Source organism: Elaeis guineensis, chromosome 15, assembly GCF_000442705.2.
Source record: "Elaeis guineensis isolate ETL-2024a chromosome 15, EG11, whole genome shotgun sequence".
NCBI lineage: Eukaryota > Viridiplantae > Streptophyta > Magnoliopsida > Arecales > Arecaceae > Elaeis > Elaeis guineensis.
This window is the reverse complement of record NC_026007.2, coordinates 60,023,412-60,050,394: the sequence shown is the minus strand read 5'-3', so window position 1 is coordinate 60,050,394 and position 26,983 is coordinate 60,023,412. Positions and strand designations below refer to the sequence as shown.

Here is a 26,983-nt window from a genome sequence, read left to right as displayed (position 1 = left end):
TTTAAATAAAAAAATAAAATTATAAATATTAAATATATATTAAAAAATAATAATTATATGGATCAATGAAACAAGCTCCATATCAAATTTTTTACACCATGGTGCATAACTAGTTTCTCTTTAGCGTGAATGTTGGGAGTAAGCATAAATTGCCATGGTATTTAGAGAGAAAGCATAAATTGCTATAATTTCTTCTGCAATAGATATTCTTTTTCTATTTGGTCATGTCATCTGATAACCGTACTCCGTTTTCTTAGCTGGTGCACTTGTTTTGCTTTAAAAAATGTAACAAAAATCCTGCATCTATTAAGAACAAGAATATTGAACAACGTAGGTGAGAGATCTAGAATTATGACATTTCTTTCTAATTGTAAAAAGGAGTTTTTGTTTGCAATACTCAGATTTTAGAAATGATACGCATCCTTGTCCAACCACTCACCCCTCTTATGCATGTTGGATTGGTCATTGGCTTCCTGGAAATTGGAACAAAGGTGGGGAAAATGTTCTTAAAATAAGCCACTGCATATGATGCAAACAACTCAGATGTCTGCATGCATGATCACAGTGCTTGCTAGCCAATTTTGTGTTCCAGAATAGAACAGGGATTAAGGAATTGGACCGACAAAATAGATAGATGAATCTATCAACTTGCATGAAAGTCTTTGTCTCAATTTGTGAAAACTTGGTTCTTGCTGATAAGATCGCAACCTTCAATAAGATATGTTTTGGTCAAAATTAGTCAAGAACATCACGAATAATTAGTCGATAGGATGTGACTGTCTATCAAATATGGTTTCCCCTAAAATCAGATAGCACTCATGTCAAATGAAATATGAAGTCTGCTAGCTCTGTAGTTTGGCTAGTCAACTCTCCATCAAATATTGTTTGCTTCTGAATTTTAATACAGTCAAATACCATCATAAGATGAAATTGTTGAGCTAAATCTTCTCCTATTTGCAGTAGAATTGAACAGATGGAATTCAGCAGTCACAAATGTTTCTATAGGATTTGACATTCTCTCTTGCATGAGCCTTATGCTACACATGAGACATGATGCTATGGAGTCATGCAAATATGACAATCTCCTGATGCATAAATGCTTTTGATTATGGAGCTAGACTTCTCCAATTCAACCTCAGCATAGAAAGGATCTAGAACTAGAATAATTAATCATGAAACACTAATAAATATTTCTAAGTGGATATTTTTATAAAACATATTCTACATATAACGACTCCACCTTGTTTGCTTCGAGACTTTTTCTTAGTTCGGTTGGTTACAAATCAAAAAATATTTTGACTTCGAGTCATTAGGGACTCGAGTTGGGTTAGAGATTTAACCCAACTTGAATCATGAGGGGCAGATTGGCTCATAATCTTAGACAAATATCTTAGTCATTACTTTTCCTTTTCACTACTATTTATTTAGTTGATTCTTAAAATGAATCATTAAAATGTAAGTTAAATTGGACCAACAAGGGATTGAGCTTTGCAAGTTATATTAGGTTACACATCAAATAAACAAAAGCTAATCATCAAGTTTGATCCATGGATTGATTTGAATGGAAGAGGTGTAGACCCGATATCAATAGAGATATAGATATTTATTGTCCCAGCTTGATCCATTCAAATCAAGAATCTATGAAAGTGTTTGGTTGGAGGGAGTGAGGGTCTGGAATCAGAATCGAAATGAATGACTCTCATTCCAACCGTTTGGTTGGAAGGAGTCTCATTCCGATTCCGATTCCAGAGTGGAATGGGAATGACTCAATTTATATAGAACTCAATCCTTACTCTCCTCTATGAATTCAAATTTTCATTTCGATTCCGATTCCAATTCTGATTCCGATCACGAATCAAACGTTTTAGGGGATTTGGCCATTCCGATTCCAAGCCATTCTGATTTTCATTCCCTTTCTAATTTTGATTACGAACCAAACATCCCCCTATATATATTAATCTTCTCTCCCTTCTGATTCCTTACCTCCTCATCCTCATTATTTCTCCTCAACCACTAACACAAAATTTAATCCGTAGAGGAGATGGTTATCGTTATGGTTATTATCATTATTGTCATTTTTTTGGGAGTAAATAGAGTTTTCCAACTAAGTAAAGACAATTCTAAAACTACTGGGGCGACAACCAGGAGCTGACTTTGCGCTAACCGCCCGGCTCGGGGCAAGATCTCAACACCGATTTCGATCCCGTATTCTTTTCTATTTCATGAACTAACATACAATTCTCTCAACCAATGGTCACGTGTCCGAATCCTCAGGTGGGACCCGCAATGGGCGGCATGAACGGGTCCAATACCAGCACTCGCTGTTCAACGCCAACCATCAGGTCGTTGTGTCGAATTCAAACCCTCAAGATCCCCATAGCGGGTCCGGCACTCGCTCTCCATCTCTTTTCCTCGCGAATCCCGATCTAATAAAAAAAAATTCCAATCTAATTGTAACCCAAAAAGGAAAAAAAAAAATCCCGATCCAATAAAGGCGAACGGCGGCACTTCGAATCGAGGAGATCGGCTCTTGGTCTTGGACTCTGAAGGAGCCCCAGAGGTTGGTTCCAATGCAGCTCTCCCGTGAGTTCTCCTTCCATTAATCCCTTTTGTTCTTCGATTAGTTTAGGTTCCATGAGTTAATAATTCGTTTTTTGGTTGGATTTTTGCTTGTTCTGAGGAATTTATGGTAACATACCATCTTCAAAGGCATTCTGGAGCTATTAAGGTGGAAAACTGTTTGATTTTATGTTCTAATTTCTTTTACCAAAGTAGAAGATTTGATAATGGACTGAATTAGGTTTGGAACGAAACTCGTTGTGAATGGTTAAAAGTTTCTATTTTGGTGGTAGCTTTGGTATGTGTGACGCAATTGAGTTGTTTTATTTGACATTATTTATTAACTTATTACTGCTAAGGTCATGTGATTACTATTATTATTTTTTTTGTTCATTTATTGATGATTTTATATATTCTTTGAATTTCTTGAGTAAACATGACTGAACATAAAATGCTGTTTTTCTATGATTTTGTATTGCCTTCTAAAGAAGCACTAGTTATTGAACTTTTTGTCTTGTGGTAGCGTTATAAAATAAATGTATGTTATCGGCCTTCCAAGCATGAATAGAAGAAAGAAAAGCAAAGGCATCTGGTTTGAAAATGAGGTCAACTTCAGGAATCTGGTCAACTTATGAGATGCATCGATATTTGGCTTTTCAGTAAGATCGAATTATTCAGCACAACTGAGATGCCATAACCATATAGGGTGAAGAAATAGGAAGAGGGAAAAGAAGGGTCAACTTTAGGCCTATTTATATGTAGCAGTGCCTCATCAGCATATGATCTAAGCACATGGCCGGTATATTAATTATATACAATGATTAATATGGTCTAGCAAAAACAGTGTAAGCTCAAGATACTAAATACTATGGTTGAGAGGGACAGTTTGGCATCTTTGAACTTTGAAAGAGTTAACAAAAGGGAAAAAAGATATTTTTATCGGTGATGCAGGCTTCCCGGATCATAAAAATGATTAGAGAAAATAAATTCAGGACAGGAAAATAACTATATAGACAAGGTAAAATGCTATAAAGAAGATATATAGCATGTTACCTGCACTGAGTTCCATAGAGATAATATTAATGAAGTAATCATGGATAGCATAAAGATTGTGTTCATCAGATACCAAGGTTTTAAGCCCCGATTGTCCTATCCGGTTCCTATGAGAAGAGGACCAAGATGGGGTCAGGACTGAAACCCATCCATGCAAGGAGCGGAGAAGAAAGAGTAAAGAAAGGAAGGAAAAATGAAGAAAAGGAAAAAAATGAAAGGAAAGAAAAAGAAGAAAAGGATAAGGGAAAAAATAAAGAAAGGAAAGAACGGAAGGTAGAATAACAAGAAAGAAAGGAAGGAAAGAAGAAAAAAAAAAAAATAATAAACAAAGGAAAGAAGAAGGGGAGAAAGATAGAGGATATCGATTGGGATTGCAGTTGAGAGAGGGTAGGATAGCGGGACATCCTCTTCCATAGAGAAACCGAGATACCCTCATCCCATCGGATTTAAAACCTTGTCGGATACTACTATTTGAGAATTGTACTATTGGGTCTATTGACACTGGATACTTCTTTTGCCTAACAAACACCATACGTATTTTCAGATAGCATGAGTTATTTCATAAGAAATAAGGACTCACAATGGATGCACTGCACATATTCAAACACTGCTACATCTTTTATACGAGCAAAAAGTTTTCATGCCTGAAAGTATTGATATCATAGTTAGAACAAGTAAAATGCATGCTCTTTAATTAGATGCCCTTCCAGTTGCCATATCAAAGATGATCAAGCTGAAGAGGAGGAAAACATGATAAAGTGGGGACTATTGGAAACTTATTTTTCACTAGAAACTTGACAAGGAGATGCATTGACTAACAGATGTCATTAGCATCAAAATAATCTGCATGGAAAACTTTTGCTTGATTGTTATTCTCTTTGCATGAAATAGAATGAGGCTTTCCAAGGCTAAGGTCAAAGAAAGGGCTGCTTCGATGCTTGTGATTAGACCTAGCTAAGTAATCCAAACAGTTTGTAGCTTACCAGCTATTGCACATATGACACTGTCACATATTCACTTCATAGATGGCTGTGTACTAAAACAGTGACATATTCAAGGTACTCATTATGTGGCTTCATGCAGACAATTAATGTGAAGTAGAATGTTAAAATGAGTACAAAAGCTTAAAGATATCAGACAACACATTCTTTGAAATACTGTGTGTATCAGGCATGTCCTCCTGTCTTCAATTTCTGATAGATTCATACATATTGTACCTTACTGCTCAAAATATAACCTATTTACATGCGGATATTTATTGTGTAGTGTATATGTATATTTGTCGTGGGATTGCTAGCAGTTTTCTTATAAAATAATGTAATGCATATGGAACAGTGTGATGTATTTGAGAAAACTCTGTTTCAAAATTTTTGATATCTGCTTGCTTGTACATATTTGTGTTGATACTGATGTGCTCTATTGGTTTTGCAGATTTCTTTATGGAGGAGCTCTATGTTCTTCTACTTATTCTCTAAATAGCTTGGCGACTCTGCTCTGCCATGCACTTTTCCAGCTCGAAAGTCTGCTAGTCATCGGAGTAATTAGAGTTTTTGTTGTTTTCCTGTAAAAGAGAAATGGCCCTGATAGGGATGATATGTGATTTGCCTTCAAGGCAAATCCCATAGCACCGCCATTGTTTAAGAAAATGATATTGTTTCTACTTTACAAACATACATTATCTACCTTGGTTGAACTGCCGTAGAGACAGCAGACGGTCTTCACTCTAGAAGAAGGCTTTTGTTTAAAGGTATGATCTGAACTAATTAAACCCATGTTTGAGGACTGCTTAAGTGTAAATGGAAGGAATATTGTCATTTATACTTTCTCACCTGGACTGAATTGCAATTCCATGCCGGCGATGCTGAAATGCAACAGGCTGGTGCTGGCATGGGGCGGACTTGTATGTGGTTCAGGGTATCGCCCTGTATGAAACTGTGACTCTTGCATTGAACCATGTTGGTTCCACACAGATCAATTCATCCTGATACTGCTTGGTACTGAACTAAAGGGGATCATGATCCTTTTTTTGTTTTTTTTATTTTTAAAATTTGCATTTGAAATGTGTCAGTATGGCACTTCATGTGGTGTGACAGCAACACTTAAGTCCTTCATATCTATCCTTTTACGCTGGAAATTTCTTTTCTTCTATTTTATATATCAGACTGCCACAGATGTATGTAGTTTTTTTATATCTGTATGTAGCTCTTATTTTCTTAAATTTTCCACCTGTTTCACATAGATCTTTTCCTCTTTAAGTTCTAGTTATTTCTCTCCTGCTACCTCATTATTTTGATTTTATGTTTGTATGCATGTACTAATTATTGAGTCGATGTACTTTTAACATGTTGTGCTTTCCAAATTTTCTTCTCGTTTTTTAACTTGCTGTCTCTATAATATCTATGTATCCAGTTTCGGCACATAAATATCAACCTGCAACTTTTAACTTGTTCTTTGGCTACAATGGTTTGTGCTTACATATTAATGCATGGCCAATGCCAATATATTTAATAGTCAGCTAATTGGTAAAGGCTCTGAGTAAATTTCAAATACAAGCATTATCTTCTCTCTGTGATGTTTTTAGGCATCATTTTGCTATTGTTCTTGATTAATTTTTATTTATTGATGTTTCTATGTGAATTGCAGAACTAGATTTACTTCATAACAAGTATTATTCATTCTTCATAAATTTCATGAAGTTTTTCAAATTCCAGAGGTGCTAAGCAAAGGGCATAGAAGGCTGTTAGGACCATGAACTGGTCACTTTTACTGTCTTCCTGTTTAATGGAAAGCTTTTAGCTGCATGCAGTTCAGCTCTCTGCATAGCTTGTGGAAAATGCCTTTTTATATCTTCACTCTTTTATTTAAGGAAGAGGAATTTAAGGTGTAGACTTCCATCAAGAGAGAATCGTATCAGAGGCCCTAGTCCACTCAGTATCAAGGAAGAACTTTCCTGCCAATCTACTTCTTTTCATGTCCATGTTCCAGAAAGTTGATGCCGGACTTGCATAGAAAATTGTTTTACATATTGCCACAAAGGGCAAAGCATGACGTTGTGACACCAAGGTTTTAAAAATTCTGTTTCAGTTTCAATCCACTTGGTATATGGGGTTAATATTAAAACAATTTTAAAAATTAAAAATTATATAATAATTAGATATTATATATAAATATGAATAATCATAGATAATTTTATGCTTAAGTACTTAATGTTTGGATAATTTATTTTTCACAATAATCCATGGATCATGTACTTGTTTAAGAAAATTATAACGAGAATTCCAGTATAAGATGAATAGACTTCAAAATTCAGAATTGAAATATATGTCATAAACATATGGTTAGGTGCATGTGGTGTCAAGGGACTATAACACTTGACTTCTGATCTATTCATACCAAATTTTCACCCCAACTTTATCTCTTGCTAGAAAATTTGATCATTCTCGGGATCATACAACATCCATTCCACCAAAGCATCTCGGGATCATACAACATCCATTCTACCAAAGCATCTCCCCCTTTTAGTTCTCAATTCTCGTTTGCATTGAGATCATCAGATTCATCTAATTGATTTTACTTTTGAATAAGTTCTTTTGAGAAGCTCACACCCCCTCATCTTTTTTTTTGCTTAATAGGAGTAGATGCAGTGTTTGCCATACCACCCCATACCATCCGATAAGGGGCATACCATACTGGTACACTATACCATACCGACACTGTTATACCGGTCTGTACCACATGCCGACACTATAAAAGGATGATACTAGTTGGGGTCTGGTGCCGAGACAGCAAACCTTGAGTAGATGAAAATAAGGATGGATGGAGAGAATTAAAAAAGATCATGAAAACATTTAGCATCATGTTTTCCTCATCTATGTTAGAGCAAAGGGGGATGGATGGAGAGAGAGAGAGAGAGAGGCGGCTGGCCATCGAGCGCAGTGGCAGTACTTATGGGGGCTAGATAGAGGGGTTATAATAGGGAAGCTTTGAGGGAGGTAGGGAGGCAGCTGGCCAATTGGTAGGCATTGTGGCAAGCCACAAGGGAGGTCAAGAAGGAGAGGGAGGAGGAGATAGGGTTGGGGTCCTTGGGTGTTTATCACCATTGCCGAACCAGTGGCGTTCAATGGTTGGAGAGAAAGGAGAGCAGACAATTGGCATTGGACATGGGCTTGTTGAACTAGTATGGATCTCAGTGGAGAGAGGAAGAAGGGGCTTGGGGTAGAGACGGGGTAATTTAGGATTTTGTGAATATAGTTTTTATTAATATCAAAAGATCAAAACAACCGCACTTTTAAAATAGATATGCATTTGGAATTGCAGAAATTTTGGTCATTTGCTTAATCAAAAAAAATGGATGATTTCAAAAGAGCCAGCCAAGTCATTGGTTTTGCCATAAAACTGCTGGGTTCGGTGGGTTTTATCTGGATCGATTGCACTTCTGGTCTTTTGGGGAAACCAGTCTGGCCTAGGGTCCAGTTTTCTAGGTTCTCATCTAGACTAGTTGGTCCGGGTTTAATAACTATGGTTAAGTTATCCAGGGTTAATAGTTTGTGTAGTTTCCAGCTGAAAAGTAATTTGTATCAAAGCTTATAGTATTAAAAATTTTATGTGAATGTATTTATTATTAACTAAAATATTAAATATCACTCAATCAAGTATGAACTAAGAAAACAAGAGTAAAAATTCAATTATATATTGCTTTCCAAAATAATAAAAGCTCCAAGACATATTGCAGTGTTTTTTATGACTTAGAGATAGATCCGTCTAACCCGCTGTAATGACAAAACTTAGATGAAAATAATGCATGAGATCATTAGAGCCCTAGTTATATGTGTGATCGAATTATATTGATGAACTTTAGAAAACACTGAACATATTTACTTGTTATCCCTATTCCCAACAAAAATAACCAAAACTGAATGAGACTGGCCAAAACTAGCTGAAACTATTCGAAATGGAAAATTTCAATCAGTTTCGGATCAGTCTTGGCTGAAACTTTCAATCTTGGATAACACTGATGCCATAGAAGAGTTAGTGTTCATTGACTTCAAGCTGGTCATGTGTCTTGCTATTTTTACTATATATGGAAGTAACCAAGATAGTCTATGGGGGAGGGTTGTTTAAAGCAGGCTTGGAAAGAAGCCTGTTAGTTGGATGTGCTCTATGATGGTCCTGTGACACAGGACCAAATTGTATGGCCTGTACTATTGCGTGAGAGGACCCTCTAGGGTTTAAAGTGGCATTATTGCTTGCTATCCAAGTCGTGAGAACAGGAGAGCAGAGAACTAATATCCATTTTCTAGGTGAAGGAGGGATCAGATAACCCTACTCTAGGGTTTTATTTGTGAAGAAGAGTAAGTGAAATTAATATTTAGGGTTTTCAAGATTTAATTGAATGGTTCACTATAAAGTTATAATCAGATTTCAGCAATTTAAATAATGTGCACATATTTAGACAGGCAGCTATAACTTTCAGACACGAGCAATCAACTAATAGAGAACAAGTATTGAAATCTCTATCGATATTGAAACTAGCGTGTATTTCAATGCAGTGATTCGATACTAGAAAGATACCTAAAAGGAACTGAAATCTGTTGATAATCTTATAAGTAATAGTGGCAAGCAGTTGACAGAAAATAATATAGAGAGCAGAGAATTAGCAGAGAAAGAAGAGAGGATAAGAAAGAATGAAAGAGATGCAGGAAAGAGAGGGGAAACAGACATTTTACAGCCTTATTTACTTCATAAAAACTTTTCAGCACCCACCACCTTGCAACAGACCCTTTCCATACTCTTTATAGGCTCAACAAAACCCCTAGAAATTTCCTAGTTGGAGTCATCAGGTACTCTTAAAAATAAAGAAAGAAATTCCTCAAAAATCTCACTAATTAACCACCTAGTCGACCTTTTAGTAGACTCTTTAAAGACCACATTTGCTGTAGTGTATACTGTTTATGCTACAGTGACATGAATAGTAACTTCTAGATATTTCCCGATCTAAAACACATCAATTAATGAAAGAACAAAATACATAAATCAAGCCTAAACAATTTTTGAATCAAATAAAATTACAAAAGAAGCTTAGATTGTTGGACTTTTGTTGACTGCTTTATGGACCCAAAAGATGCTCCTGCATCATCCCATAGTTCTGCTATTAGAGCATATAAGCCAACAAGGAATATGCTTAAGATAAGATGATTTTTCCATCAGGAATGGAAGTAGAATATTTTCTAGTCATGGTTACTTGAGTTGATTGGCCCTCAAATCATGACTTGTCGACCTTTGTTAGAGCCTTTTTGGTAAAACTGTTCTGCAAATTGGATTTATTTAAGGAGCTTCACTTGGCATATTTTTGATTTGGAATTCCAGAGATAAAAAATTAAGGAGTTTGGTATTGTATTAGCTCTTCCAAAGTAAGTGTTTTCCTCCAAGGTCAGGAAGTTGGTCTTCAATTGGTCAGGAATCAGGATATCTGTGTCCAACTAATTTTTATATTTCCATCTGAATGCTTGTAGCCTTACTGTCTGTAACACATTTGACAGGAGTCTCTGATAGGAGTTTGAGCATTCTTCCTATAGAGGATCCCAAACAAATGATGCCATCTTTCAGTTGTTTCATACTTAAATGCAGAGAGGAGAATAGTAATGAAATGTCTTTATAAATAGACGGATAACCTCTCCTGCTTTGGGTTTATTGGCAAGAAATCAGGTGCTTATATTAGAATAGCTGTAGTTGTTGCTCTGGAAGGAGAAAAGTATATATATATATTTTTTAAAAAAAAAAGAAAATCAGAAAGACAAATTATTGCATCAAAACTTGTTTAATCTGGGATGCTTTGTCCACTGGTCATCAGCCGGCAATGGTGAAGCTGGTTGTTCCATGGACTACTTGAGGGCTTGGATAGAGATGCAGCTTGATAATTACCTTTAGGTAATCTATGTTATTGTGAGGAAACACTTTTAAGTCTTCCTGATCCTCTCATAATGATCTATGAAGGTAGGGGACTGACATACTGGGCATGTTTATTGATGCATTGTGATAAATTCATTAGGCCTCTGTTTGGTTTGCCATTTTCCTTAAATTTTTAATTACTTTCATGTTCAGCATTATGAAGGATAGATGGGATACTAGTCACTCACCAATATGACATTTCTATTACAGTCAATTCCACCAACCATGACCATGAAGACACCTTTTCTGTGACTCTACATGGTTATGCATTTCCTTAGAGGTATTTATATTTCAGAAACAGAAATGGTTTTACTGGGGAACTGGTTTTATTTGGCCATAAGTTTTAGCTCAACCCAGGTTTGTGCAGACTGCCTATGCTTCAAGGCATCCAACATGCAACATTCAACTCATGTCTGATCACGGCAACATCAGCACCCAAAAGAAAAGAACCTTATACCGTACACTATTAATTATTTGGGCTGACATGCAATATAATTATGCTTCTACTTATCCAATATATTAGTAATAAATCTACTTTAATGTTAAGTTTTTCTATAATGAAGCCCAGCACCTAGAAAATTTAGAGTTCCTTTTGGTTTGTGTTAATTTGTTCACTTTTGTTTTATTATCTGTTCGGGTTTGAAGTTGAGCTACCTCTGTTGTCTTGCAGATGTCTAATGATGCTGGGACTCTGAAGGACACTTCTTCAAGTGGTACAGGTGAAGTTTCTTCCACATCAAAAAATGAGGTGACCTGGAATGACACTCTAGTGAATTTAGCACAGCAAGCATCAGCATATGGGCTAGCTGCTGGCTACTGCTTATCGGCATCACTCCTTTCCATAATCAACAAATGGGCAATCATGAAATTTCCATACCCAGGTGCTTTGACTGCCTTGCAATATTTCACTAGTGCATTTGGAGTTCTAATTTGTGGATGGCTGAAACTTGTGGAGCATGACCCCATTGATCTCAAGACCATGTGGAAGTTCTTGCCTGCTGCTATCATCTTCTATCTCTCTCTCTTCACAAATAGCGAATTACTCCTCCATGCCAATGTCGATACTTTCATTGTGTTCCGATCTGCTGTTCCCATATTTGTAGCCATTGGAGAGACACTCTACCTGAAGCAGCCATGGCCTACGCATCAGACATGGATTTCACTTGTCACTATCTTTGGAGGTAGTGTGATCTATGTCCTGACAGATTACCAATTCACTGTGACCGCCTACAGTTGGGCTTTGGCTTATCTTGCAAGCATGACAATAGATTTCGTGTACATTAAGCATGTCGTCATGACCATCGGCCTCAACACATGGGGCCTGGTGCTCTACAACAATCTGGAAGCACTGGTGCTGTTTCCCCTGGAGCTGCTTATAATGGGAGAGCTGAAGAAGATAAAACATGAGATCTCTGATGAATCTGACTGGTATTCATTTGACGTGGTTTTGCCTGTGGCCCTATCATGCTTGTTTGGTTTGTCCATTTCCTTCTTTGGGTTCTCTTGCAGACGGGCAATCTCAGCGACAGGCTTCACAGTGCTTGGAATAGTGAACAAGCTTCTGACTGTGGTGATAAATTTGGTCATATGGGATAAGCATTCCACCCTGGTAGGAACAATCGGTCTGTTGATATGCATGTTTGGAGGTGTACTCTACCAGCAGTCCACGGCCAAGCCTAAGGCGACTAAAAATGAAACGAAGTCCCAAATCAGTGATGAGGAGCAGCAGCAGTTGCTAGAAATGCAGAATATAGAAACTGATTCAACTGAAAAAATACATCTTGTTTCAGAACACCCAAAATGATTCTTGCAATTAACTTGCGGTCCTTTGAGGGCACAATTCATTACCAATCATCCATTCCAGTATTCTTTATAATCTGCACTCGTAAGAGTGACACAGGATACATGTCTAATGTGGGGAAAATCATGACCTTTGAAATTTATGTAAGTAAAAGATGGAATTATCAAAAAACATGTTTGGGGGGAGACAAATGTATGCATACCCCTCTTATTGTTAAATGTGGTTATTTTGGAACATGAAGATTATCCTCAGCTATTATTTTTTTTCATCATTATTAGGGGGCTTTGTCAATTTATAGACAAGAGCCAGTTATTCTGCCTGCTAGAAACAAATATTTCTGTGGATGATGAATATAGACAAAATAATGTCTTGCAAGAACTCCAAAGGTGATGCAGGAATGTATATGTTATATATTTATGGGATGTGTTGGGGCAATTGAATCTACCTCCCTTTGATTCATAGACGGTGAACCCGATTTTCAATTGATGGAACAAATGGAATCTTCAACTATCAGTCGGTTGCATCGATATATAGATGGAGATTTTCGATCAATTTTTTTTTGGAACCAAGTTGATCAGGATAATCGGTATGTCAAAATAATCAATTGACGATCAATCGATGTACCATATATATCGATATATAATCGGTACGATAAGATTATCGATATACAGTCGGTATATCAGAAATCGTCAGTGTAGAAAGTGCATAACGGCTACATATTATGATCATCAGAGGGCTTTAATTGTCTATCTCACGATCATATAGTGTCGAAATAAACGAGATTCACGTGTCTAACCGTTACAAATGATTACCAGCAGATTATCTATAAAAAGAAGATAAATGAACAATTTGGATAAGATACTTTTGGGCTAACACTCTGTCACTTTGAATATTCTATCTACTGTTTACCACTCCCCACTGACTTAAGCATCGGAGGATTTCCGTCGAACATAATTTCGGTCTGTGAACTTCTTTTGCAGATTGCTCTTCGCTGGAGTTAGGCGCAACAAAAGATTGGCCGCAACAGATTGGCATGCCAGGAAGGAGGACAAGGGCTAGTGAAACAAAAAAATTATGGCAAAAACAAGAGCTCAAAATAACTTTACTGGCTCCGCCAGGCAATCTTTCCATCGAAAAGATCTCCTTCCTCTACCTCTAATGGCAGAACTCAGTTCTTTGCGTCTTGTTATCACTACGAACGTCCAAATTGCTGTTTTAATATAGCAAATAAAAATATTAATGAAGGCAGTACATAGTTTCCAACGGCAACAGATACAGCAACCGGCAGCAGAGGAGCTAGCGGCGCATACAGTGCCATCCAGGCACAGTCGCCATGCTCTGCAAAGATCTCTTTCTTCGTCCCCAGAACGACGACTCTCTCGACATTCTCATTGAGTTGAGCCACCACTTTCTCTACACTCTCACCGTGCCGCCTACCATTCACGATGATCTCCTTCTTCTTCATGTGCACATAGTATCAAGAAGGGAAAGAAGCCGCATTCACCTTCGACTTCCCAATCCTCAAGTTCTTCAGGGGACTCTACCCCTGGGTTCTCCCAACAACAACCATTCGATGACTACGAGTGCAAATTTAAAGAGATCGACCATCAATTTTCCCAACTCCAAGTGGATGGCCAAGGATCCTCCAATGACCTTGGCTTCTACATTGCTCAACCTCTCTTTCGACGTATCTTGAATGAGCCGATCCCATTTCGATTCAAGATGCCACAGGTGGAGCCATATGATGGCTCCACCGATCCAATTGATCATCTAGAGAGTTATAAGACTCTCATGATGATCTAGGGGGCAACTGATGCCCTTTTATGTATTGACTTTCCGGCTACCATTCGGAAGGCTGCTCGAGCCTGGTATTCTGGACTCCAATCGGAGAGCATAAATTCTTTTGAGTAGCTTGAACATTCGTTCGTAGCCCACTTCAGCACTAGTCGAAAGGTTCTGTGAACATCCGACAGTCTTTTCTTCATCAAGCAAGGTAAAGGAGAGACACTGAGAGACTTTATGGTACGTTTTAATGCTGCCACACTTGAGGTCAGGGACCTCAGTCAAGATATGACCATCTCGATCGTGAAAAGAGGTCTGAGAGGATCCAGATTTACTTACTTCCTAGATAAAACTTTTTCTCAGACTTATTTTGAACTTCTGGAGTACGCATACAAATACATTCGCATAGATGAAGGTGCTACTGACCGATATCAAACAGAAGAAAAATATCAGAAAAAAAATAAAAAAAAATGGAGCTCCGATCGAACCAAATTGGCCAACAACCAACAAGGGAGCTTCACCCCACCGATGAAGTCCAAGGCCAAATAATTACGACAGTAAGTATGATTTCTATTCTACTCTCTCTGCTCTCCATGCATAGATCCTAATGGAGATTGAGAGAGAGGAGTACCTTTGCCACCCCCCACTGATGAAAGTGCCACCAAGGAGCCACAACAAGAAGAAGTACTATCGGTTCCATCATGTCATGATCATGATACCAAACAGTGCATTCAACAAAAGGATGAGATAGAAATCCTGATTCGATGAGACTACCTCAAAAAATTTCAACGAGACTGTCCGACTCAATCTCCTACCGACCGACAACTTCAGACACAACTTGACGAAGTAATCGACAATCAACCAATGGTAGGAGTTATCAATATGATTTTTGGACGATCGAAAGATTGGAGAGCAACTTTCAAAGAAAAATCTGTAAAGAAGTAATGACTTGATAATAATATAATTTCTTTTTCCAAGGATGATGTTCAGAGAATACAGACTCTCCATGATGATGCTGTCGTCATTTTGGTGATGATAGCAAATTATAATGTAAAAAAAATCTTGATAGATAATGAAAGTTCAAATGATATTTTATTTTACTTGACTATCTCTCGAATGCAACTACCAACTGATCGACTTAGAAGAGTCTTGACGTCATTAGTTGGTTTCACTGGAGATGCAGTCAATGTGGAAGGAAAAATTACTCTCCCACTAACCGCGAGAATAGATCCACAACAAAGCATTGTCCTCTTAATATTTACGGTGGTCCGAGTTCCTTCAGCTTACAATACCATACGTGGATGATCCGGACTCAATGCATTAAAAGCGGTGGTATCGACATATCATTTACTGATCCGATTTTCGACAAGAAGTGGAGTTGGAGAAATGCGTGGAGATCAACAACTAGTCCGACACTGCTTTATGGTTTCTAATGAGAACAGTAAATCTGAAGATCCTCTGTCAGTTGACAAGCTAGACCAAAGAGAAAATGAAGAAAGGGATGAGCCAGCTGAGCAACTGATTTCGATCTCACTAAGAGAAGACGACCTTGCAAGAATAGTTCAAATTAGGTCAAAATTATTTGATCTAGAATGAAAACAACTGGTGGACTTACTAAGAACAAATACCGATATATTTGCTTGATCGATAACCGATATGTCAGAAATTTTTTCAGAAGTAATAACTCATCGATTAAATATCGATCCCAAAGTTAGGCCTGTGAGACAGAAGAAAAGACCTTTTGCTCCTAAAAAGCAGAAGGTCATCGATGAAGAAGTTGATAAGCTCCTCGTAGCTGACTTCAAAAAAGAAGCCAACTATCCAAATTGGCTCGCCAATAAAGTAATGACAAGAAAAGCTAATGAAAAATGATGAATTTGCATCGATGACATTAATCTAAATGAAGCTTGTCCAAATGACAGCTTTTCCTTATCAAAGATCGCTCAACTAGTTGACACAACTTTGGGGCATCTACTTTTGAGTTTCATGGATGCCTTCACGGGCTATAATCAGATTCAAATGGGATCCAAAGATGAGGAGCATACTACCTTTATAACTAACAAAGGCATCTACTGTTGTAAAATGATGCCATTCGGTTTCAAGAATGCCGGAGCGACTTACCAACAGTTAGTCAATAAAGTATTCAAGATACAAATCGGACGTAACATGAAAGTCTACGTCGACGACATGCTGGTAAAAAATATCAAAATTTTTAATTGTTGGATGTATGCCCTAGAAGCCAATCTTGGCTGACATATTTTATATCTCTAGGATATGATTTTGTACTTATTGGGCAGTTATATTACCATTCATATTTATGTGTCCATGAATCATCCAAGAGATTAACAAGATGATGACATATATTCTCAAAGAGTTAAGAATTTGAGGCATGTATCATTAATGGATGATTCTTAAATTACTCTTGATCATAAGATCATCATGGAGATGGTGATTGATCTGGATAGACCAGTGCACGGTCGCTTTCTTCGGATAGATAGGTCTCGAGTCTGCAGTATAGAAATACTAGAGCGAGAGTGTAGGTAGTTGTTAGAGAATAACTAGCATTGAGCATGACCAACACGAGAAGTCACATAGATGTCTGCTCACTTGTTAGTGACTTTCTCGATGCTGCAGTTGTATGACTGATCTTTTGATCTGAGATGACACTACTACTCACAATGAGGCTGCTGGAGTTTGACTGACACTTCAATATAGGTCTCAATGAGCCCTTGTAGTGGATGTTGATGACAGTTGGTTTACTGTAGGAGTGAGGTGTGCATCAAGATGGGATCTATCGATCCTAGTAGAAGGGAGTAGTCTTATGAAATTTAAGAGGTTGAGTCTTTAAGTCTATGGCTATAGCAGTGTGATTGATGAAAAAAAATTTTTATAGAATCACATATGGACTCGAGCTGATTGAATCTATCATATGACCGATGTTGAGGTTTGACGATTCATCCATGACCTGCCATCTGATTGGAACTAACAATAGAGGGACTGTATCATGTGTTAACTATACCTAGAAGTTCATCTTTTATTCTGCTGGATTGCCACTACATACTGTGAGGTGTCACTGGTGAATTGTGAGACTCACAAAGATCATCTTGATGATCAATGATCCTTGATGGGTTGAGTTGGAATTATTTCAATCCATTGAAAAGAGTTTCAATGATATTGTGATAGAGATCATAATATATCTCACTACCAGATAGAATAGAACCTATGGGGTCACATACAAAAGAAGTTTTTGACTGATCAGATGGTTGAATTACGATTATGAATCGTAACAGGATTTGATTATCAATTTGATTGATAATTGATCTAATGCAAATATTGCATTATGTAATTTACTAAAGAGTTAGTGAGTTATAGGAGGATTAATTAGTAATAGGATTGCTAATTAGCTCAATTTGATTGAGCAATGAGGCTTGTATCAAGTCTAATTTGATTGGATTTAATTTGATTCATTTTTGAATTTGATTTGATCAACCCTATAGGGTTATAGGATAATCCCAAAAGGATTGGATGATTAGTCCCACTTGAATTAGGATTTGAGTTTGATCCAATTTTTAATTAGACTAAGATGTATATATTTCTAATTGGATTGGAAATCTTTATTTTCATGCTGCATCAAATTCTAATGGGATTGAAGTAAAATTCAGCACCAAGAAAGAGTTCAATTGGACTAGGACTCCTCCTCCAATTAGAAAATATCTAATCTAAATTAATTGAACTCCAAATCAGATTTAGATTTTTATTTATTTGAGTCTAATTTGATCATAATATGATTAAAATTAATTAATATTTTATTAGATTTAAAACAGTCATTTAATCAAGAGTCCCATGATCTTGAAATACCTTGATTCCACATGCCAAAACAAGACCTGTTTTTGTGTCCCACATTGAACCAAATTGGGCATCACTTTTTCCTCCTTATTTCAATGTGTAAGAAGCACCTTAAAACCCCTCTTCACTGTGGAAAATATGGGCGCAAATCAGATTGTGGTGGGCGTCACAAAAATTCAAGAATCCTAGATGTATTGGACTCTTGATTCCTAATCTAAATAGAACTCCCCTTAAGTCTATTTAAACCCCACCTTTAGGGTCATTGGATACCAGATGATCACCAAGTTTTTGATGCCCAAACTAGAGGATGTGCATGGAGAATTTTGAGAGGAGAAGTCACAATAAAAAGGGCTCATGGCATGATGGGTGTTGGCGTAAGGTTTGTTCTCCCTATCTTTTCTTTCTTACACAACCAAAGGTTGGTTGTTTTAGACATCCTCCTCTATCCCTCTTGTCCATGTTTAGACATGGATGTCTCCTCTTATTTTTGTCCAAAAATTGGACAAAATTTATTACATCTCTATTGTAGAGATTTGGTGCATGAATTTTAGAAAGAAAAGAGAAGAAAGGGTTCTTCTCATGATCTCTAACGTAGAGATCAAGATCTTCCTACATCTTCTTATTCTCTAAGAGTGTCTTAGGAGAAAAAAAATTTCAACCATCAAGATACGATCTCTGCAAGGGAGCTAGCATCTCGATGAGATCAAAAGACTTCTGATCAGATCAGAGTCTCGTGTGGATATCCGTAAAGGTCGGACGCTTGTGCGGCTAAAAGAAACCTTCGCAGGACATCCATGATCATCCGTTTGAGTTGAAGATTGATTCATATCAAATATATTATATATATAAATATATATTTTTTAAATTTTTATATCTGAATCTTATCTTACATATGATGATTCTGGTTATGTTTCGAAGATATGATCTTATGCATGTTTAGATTAAATTAGATTTAATCTGAAAAATTTTTAAATTCTACTGCATACTCTTTGGCAAAATCATATATGTATGAAACTATAAAACTCCAACAATGATATCAGAGCCACATCATATACATGAGATTTAAATTTAGATTTGAAATCTATAAAGAAAAATTTCAGATTTGAAAGATTTTGATGTCATTCTGACATAAAGTTGTCTTGACATAACTTGTTATGCTGTATGGTTGTCCGAGAATGATGTTAAAATTTTTAATTAGATTAAATTTTCAGATCTAATTTTTTTAGCATATATATGATATATATTTTATTATTTAGATTTGAAAAGAGTTTTGAGATCTATTTTGATTCATATATATGATATATGAAAGAATGTTTAGGACTGAAATTTATTTCTATGATCTGAACTTGTTTATATATATGATACATATTTGTATGCATGATCTGAAATTATTTTGAGATCGAAATTTATTCTTTATGCAAAAAATTTAGATTTGAAAATTTTGATTTAAGATCTGAAATTAGTGTTTGTGCATGAGGGATTGGTCATGGGTAGATCAAGTTAGGTCCTGTAATTGGATTACATAAAAGGGTTTCTGATTTGATCATATTGGATCTAAATCGATTTAGCAGTTGATCAAATCGAGTCAAGTATTGATTAAGCTGAGGTCAATAGAGCCTAAGATCCTTCAATTATTATTGATCAGATCAATTGACATCCATATGTAGAGTCAATTAACGTAAAGACCTAATTCAACTCTGTGGCTCGAGTCTAATTCACCTAAGCTGACCTATTCGGATCAATTATTCAATTAGTGTCTAAGGCAAGTAATTGAAAGGTGGCTATTTAATTGGTTTCATTCACTTATCTGATTAATTTATTGGTGTCTAAGGAAAGCAACGGGGGGACTCCCACTAATCTCACTTATCTGGTTAATTTGAAAGATTGAATATCAATTATGGTTGCTTGGTGGTTTGATTAAATCCATGCCAATTACATCAGTCATGTGATGACTGATTAGATGAGACCTAAATTCAAATCTCTCCATCAAATATTAAGTCCAAGATCTTCCACCATTGTAGATGTGCGGGCGAGCTACCGGCGTTGATTATTCTCGACTGGTCACAATGGTTCAGTTGCATCGGGAATACGCAACCACTCTATTAGCAAAGAGTTGCTGCGGGGTAAAGATGGAGTTGGGCCCAATAACTGTTAAGTGAGGGACCTAATGACAGCTTTACGCCTACTTGTGAATGGTGGGTCTGGCTTAACTAAGGAGTGTAGGCAATAATTGTTAGGTGAGCCCATATAACTTAGAGACTAAGTGGCTGCAACATGCTTAGAGAAACATCTGGATAAAGAGTTGTCCACGCATCGATGTTTATTCGTATTATCAATAACTATTAGATGAGGTGCACGATATCGATGGGACCGCAGCACCCACTAGAAACTCAATTGTCGCATCAGAATTTTTATTTTTTCACTCGAAAAGTATGGGAGATCTGATAAAATAGTGGAAGTCTCTTTTTGCATCTAAAATTTTTTTATACAAATCATAAAATAAGTACAAACATCCAATTAGAATTTTTGCTGTCTGTTGTTCATTGTGTCGGCTTCCAACCCTCTAACTCAAATCTTAGATATCAACCGATTAACTGAAATCGAGTATATAGACTGGCCCATAAACTTAAGAATTGTTCTTAATATTAAAAAATTAAGCAATATACCCTACTGGATTATTCTATTGTTATCAATCCGTCTAACCCATAGTCAACGAGTTATACTTGATGAGTGGTGGACAATGACAATTAAGATAGGTGCTATGCATGAGCACATATTTACTGCCAACGACATGTTGATTCATCTACAAGTATTGTGAGTTGATCAGAGTCGTACAGTGCATATGATGCATGATGGGCAGTCAGTCCATGATCATTATTTGATAATGATCAAGGACATTAAGGAGCTCAAAAGGTTCGATACGATCATGCATAAAGAATTACTTATGGATTTGATCCTGCGATCTCTGATTAGTTTATATGGGTAGTTTATTGTAAACTATATGAAAGACCATCATAGCACCTTATCTGATATGGTCAAAATATTGATAACAAAAAAAACCTTGAAAGAGTTTAGAGGTAAATACCTGGAGAGCCTAAAGAAACAAAGATGCACCTAGAGTAGGTATGTCGAAATTGCTCAATGTTATCCTTGTGATTTTTTTTTCTCCCAGTTGAGCTATGGACTCTAGTGTAGAGTCGATGAAAAAATAGAGGGCTGAGGAAGTAACACTTGAAATTAGCTATAGGACAACAGTTACTGCTGTGGCCATAGGTATCTATTCTTTGCGATCATCGTTTGGATTCAGTTCTTAGAGATAGTCTCTATCATTTGCATAGTGATGCATATGTGAACTTAATTGAGCAAGCAGTGAATGCCATTCGGATCTATGAGATCCAGAATTGAGATGAATTTAAAGTATCTGCAGACCCTTATGCTAAGTCGTATTGAAAAAGAAATAATTAACAAACTGGAGAATATGGACTTTTGGGCTCATTGACTGTTTAGTCATATCTAGTTTGTGTATCATCTCTTTGAGAAAATATGATCAAGCTACTCTTGTAGGACAAGAGAAAAAAGACCATTGTGATGCTTATCCTTGTACACATTTGATGTGTGTTGCCCATGTGATGTGCTAATCAAGGAGTTGTCTCTACTTTACATATGAGATATGGTATGGTCTCATATTGGACTGCTCTTAGTATATCTCAGCTCAACGAGATAAGAAGAGTAATGGGACTATATGAGATATGATCTGATCCATAATGAACTTCACTAACTTATTTATGTTTCTTTAGGGACATGCTTTATTTTTATGAAATTAGGTTCTCTCTAAATCTGTTCTTACCACACCGTATGAGATATGGCACATGGTGAGAACTAAATCTTAATTATTTTAAGATTCAAAAATATCCAGCCTGTGTCTAGGATAGCAGGTGGATATGTTAAAGGATAGATCTGTAAAGCTCATCCTAAAAGAGTTTGGGATATTACTTTCAGAAAAGATTGCAATATGATTGTGACCCAACATGCTATCTTTTTGAAAAATTATTTAACCTAAATAAAGTAGTGGAAGGAAAGTTAAGCTCAAAGAGAGTGTCTCTGAAGAGCAATGAGCCTTGGGATCTTAAGAACTAATTCATCATGAGCCAGTAAACATATCTTCCTCTTCCATCTCATATACATAGTAGGATCTCCTATCTTCTCGAAAGGTACTTGGGTATGCTTAACAAAGGATGTAGAGAAAGTTATTTTCTCATAGGAGATGGAAAGCATAGAGATGATCCCAAAACCTGCAACGAGGTGATGTGAGATATCGACTCCAAGGAAGGATGTGAAATAGCTTTCTTGAGAAGAGATCTTTTGAAGATTTTTGTATGAAATAGTCTATGAATTTCACTTCTTGTGATAGGAGATCACAAAGTCTATAATAATCTTGGAGTTGGAACAAGTCATTTTGATGATATGATCCAATTATTTGATCAGATATGAAGAATTATGGATTTCAAAAGGGATAGTGGGAGTATCCAAAACTGACATCGATTAAAATATGGTTGAATATAGATTTCTTCATGAAAGACATAAAGCAAGCATCCTAAAGATCTATAGAGATAGATGCAAGTGGATGCTCGTGTTTTCATAGATAAAGTACAGAGACTGGATGCTGAAAGAGTTCAGCATAAAAATCTCAGAGAGAGATCTGCTACTCTCTCGGGCATAGTCATATGTCGTAATATATTTGAATTGATATAAATAATATCGTGAATGTCACGAGTAGATATCAGTTGAATCCAGGCTACAGCGCTAGATTGCTGTGAAAATGATCTTAAGCTTTTGAGAAGAACTAAGAATATGTTCATAATTTGGAGAAAGATCAAAGCTAGGAGTGGGAGGATACACCAATTCAGATTTTATGTCTGATATTGATTGTAGAATGTCTACATCATGGGGTGTGTTCTTATGTTGATATTTTGGAAAGATTCCAAATAATCGATCAATGAAAACTGAGTACACTGTAGATGTGTAGGATGTATTTTGATTTTAATATTAGTTGCAGAATTGATTATCATGCCATTAGATGCCGTGACACTATACTGTAAAGATAATAAAATCATAGCCCTTACTAAGGAGCCTAGGTCTCACCAGATATCCAAGCACATAAAATAGCAGAACACGCGACTACCTTAGGTAGAAATACATAGAGGTGCAAAGAGCAAACTCCACATGTGATGTGGATGACCCACTGGTAAGTCACTTAGCCAGCCTAAGACTAAATACTTGTCTTGTGAAGATAGGGCTTGGTACATGGCAGATTGACTTTAGTGCAAGTGGAAGATTGTTGGATGTATGCCTTAGAAGTCAATCTTGACTGACATATTTTATATCTCTAGAATATGATTTTATACTTATTGGGTAGTTATATTATCATTCATATTTATGTATCCATGAATCATCCAAGGGATTAACAAGATGATGACACATATTCTTAAAGAGTTGAGAATTTGAGGTATGTGTAATTAATGATTGATTCCTAAATTGCTCCTGGTTATAAGATTATCATTGGGATGGTAATTGATCTGGATAGACCAGTGCACAGATTACTTTCTTCGGATAAATGGGTCTTGAGTCTGCAGTGTAGAGACACTGGAGCGAGAGTGCAGGTGGTTGTTAGAGAACAACTAATACTGAACATGACCAATACGAGAAGTCATATGGATGTCTGCTCACTCGTTAGTGACTTTCTCGATGCTGCAGTTGTATGACTGATTTTTTGACCTGAGATGATACTACTGCTCATAGTGAGACTGCTGAAATTTGACTGATATATCAATATAGATCTCAATAAGCCCTTGTAATGGATGTTGACGATAATTGATCCACTGTAGGAGTGGGGTGTACATCAAGATGAAATCTATCGATCCTAGCAGAAAGGAGTAGTTCTATGAAATTTAAGAGGCTGAGTCCTTAAGTCTATGGCCATATCAGTGTGATTGATAAAAAAGAGTTTTTATAGAATCACATATGGACTTGAGTTGATTGAATCTATCATATAACCGATGTTAAGGTTTGACGATTCATCCATGATCTGTTATCTGATTGGGACTCACGATAGAGGGACTGTATCATGTGTTAACTACACCTAGAAGTTCATCTTTTATTCTGCTGAGTTGCCACTACATACTGCTAGGTATCACTGGTAGATTGTGAGACTCACAAGGATCATCTTGATGATCAATGATCCATGGTGGACTGAGTTAGAATTATTCCAATCCATTGAAAAGAGTTTCAATGATATTGTGATAGAGATCATAATATATCTCACTATGAGACAGAATAGAATCTATGGGATTACACACAATAGAGATTTTTGACTAATCAGATAGTTGAATTATGATTATGAATCGTAACAGAATTTGATTATCAATTTGATTGATAATTGATCTAATGTAAATATTACATTATGTAACTTACTAAAGAGTTGGTGAGTTATAGGAGGATTAATTAGTAATAAGATTACTAATTAGCTCAATTTGATTAAGCAATGGGGCTTGTATCAAGTCTAATTTGATTGGATTTAATTTGACTCATTTTGAGTTTGATTTGATCAACCCTATAGGGTTATAGGATAATCCCAAAAAGATTGAATGATTAGTTTCAGTTGAATTAGAATTTGAATTTGATCCAATTTTTAATTAGATTAGGATATATGTATTTCTAATTAGACTAGGAATCTTTATTTTCATACTGCACCAAATCTTAATGGGATTAGGATTAAAATTCAGCACCAAGAAAGAGTCCAATTGGACTAGGACTCTTCCAATTAGGAGACATCTAATCTAAATTAATTAGACTCTAAATCAGATTTGGATTCCTATTTATTTGAGTTTAATTTGGTTCTAATATGATTAGAATTAATTGTTATTTTATTGGGTTTAAAACAGCCATTTAATCAAGAGTCCCATGGTCTTGAAATATCTTGATTCCATGCGCCAAAACAAGACCTGTTTTTGTGTCCCACATTGAACCAAATTGGGCATCACTTTTTCCTCCTTATTTCAATGTGTAAGAAGCCCCTTATAACCCCTCTTCACCAGGGAAAATATGGGTGCAAATTAGATTGGGGTGGGCATCACAAAAATTCAAGAATCCTAGATGTATTGGACTCTTGATTCTTAATCTAAATAGAACTCCCCTTAAGTCTATTTAAACCCCACCTTTATGGTCGTTGGATACCAGATGGTCACCAAGTTTTTGACGCCCAAACTAGAGGATGTGCGTGGAGAATTTTGAGGGGAGAAGTCACGATAAAAAGGGCTCATGGCGTGATGGGTGTTGGTGCAAGGTTTGTTCTCTCTATCTTTTCTTTCTTACACAACCAAAGGTTGGTTGTTTTGGATATCCTCCTCTATCCCTCTTGTCCATGTTTAGATATGGATGCCTTCTCTTTTTTTTATCCAAAAGTTAGATAAAATTTATTACATCTCTATTGTAGAGATTTGGTGCATGAATTTTAAGAAGAAAATGGTTCTTCTCATGATCTCTAATGTAGAGATCAAGATCCTCCTACATCTTTTTATTCTCTAAGAGTATCTTTGGAGAAAAAAAAATTTCAACCATCAAGATGCGATACCTGCAAGAGAACTAGTATCCCAGTGAGATCAAAAGATTTCTGATCAGATCAGAGTCTCGTATGGATATCCGTAGAGACCAGACACTTATGCGGTTAAAAGAGACCTTCACAGGATATCCATGATCATCCGTTCGAGTTGAAGATTGATCCATATCCAGGTATATTTTATATTTATTTTTTTTTAATTTTTGTATATGAATCTTATCTCATATATGATGATTCTGGTTATGGTTTGAAGATATGATCTTATGCATGCTTAGATTAAACTAGATTTAATCTGAAAAATTTTTAAATTATATTGTATACTCTTTTTGCAAAATTATATATGCATGAAACTATAAAACTCCAACATTAATCATATTCAAAACCTAAAAGAAGTTTTTGACACACTTCGATGACATCGGATGAAGCTAAATCTGACCAAATGTGCATTTGGAGTGATCGTCAAAATTTTTTTTAGATTTCTTGTATTACAACGAAGAATCGAAGCTAATCCAGAGAAGAAAAAAATCATCATCGACATGAAGCATCTCAGCTTCAAGAAAAAAATTCAACAACTCAATGGAAGGATCACTGTACTTAGCCGATTCATCTCGAAATCGACAGAAAGATGTCTATCCTTCTTCAAAATCTTACAATAAATGAAAAACTTTTCATGGTCAGATGAATGCCAACAATCCTTCAAAAATCCAAAAAATACTTGACATCTCCCCCACTACTCACAAAACCAAAAATGGGAGGAAAAATTGTATCTTTATTTGGTGACTTCTGTGGAGGCGGTCAGTACGGTGGTTGTCCAAAAAGATGAAAATCGAATTCAACAGTCAATTTATTATACCAGTAAAGTGCTCTAAAATGTTGAAACATGATATTTAAGAGTAGAAAAGATGATCTACGCTCTAATCGTATCAGTCAACGACTTCGATCGTACTTTCAAGCACATTCGATAGTCATCTTAACAGATCAATTCTTGAAGATAATTTTATACTGATCAGATACTTCTGGTCAGATGGTGAAATGGATAATTAAACTCAATAAGTTTGATATTCAATATCGCCCACGACCATCGATGAAGGCACAAAGTTTAACTGACTTTGTCGCTGAGTGTATTATGTCCAATGATAAACCTAAGGACAAACTTGATGACAAGTCAAAACAAATCGAAGGTTCCGAGGCCGAATTAGCATCGGTATGGGTGTTACATATTGATGGAGCATCCAACGCTCAAGAGAGCATAGCCGGCCTTATCCTCACTAATTTCAAAGGGACCGTAACCGAATACATCCTTTGATTAAATTTTAAAATATCAAATATTCAAGTCGAGTATGAAGCCCTTTTAACTGACTTGAAAATTACCAAAGAGC

At 36.3% G+C, this 26,983-nt stretch overlaps 1 protein-coding gene across 2 annotated transcripts; it reads left to right on the top strand.

Annotated features, from left to right (window-relative positions):
• The first annotated feature begins 2,405 nt into the window (after positions 1-2,405).
• On the top strand, positions 2,406-12,632 carry LOC105058102 (GDP-mannose transporter GONST3). 2 transcript variants are annotated; one of them, XM_010940897.4, is made up of 3 exons: positions 2,406-2,583; positions 5,044-5,359; positions 11,231-12,632. In XM_010940897.4, exon 3 carries the CDS (start codon positions 11,231-11,233, stop codon positions 12,362-12,364), a length of 1,134 nt encoding a protein of 377 aa, XP_010939199.1. In that variant the 5' UTR covers positions 2,406-2,583; positions 5,044-5,359; the 3' UTR covers positions 12,365-12,632. The 2 variants fall into 2 exon arrangements, with proteins under 2 accessions (XP_010939199.1, XP_019710611.1); XM_019855052.3 differs by having other exon boundaries at positions 2,414-2,560.
• Positions 12,633-26,983: the final 14,351 nt, after the last annotated feature.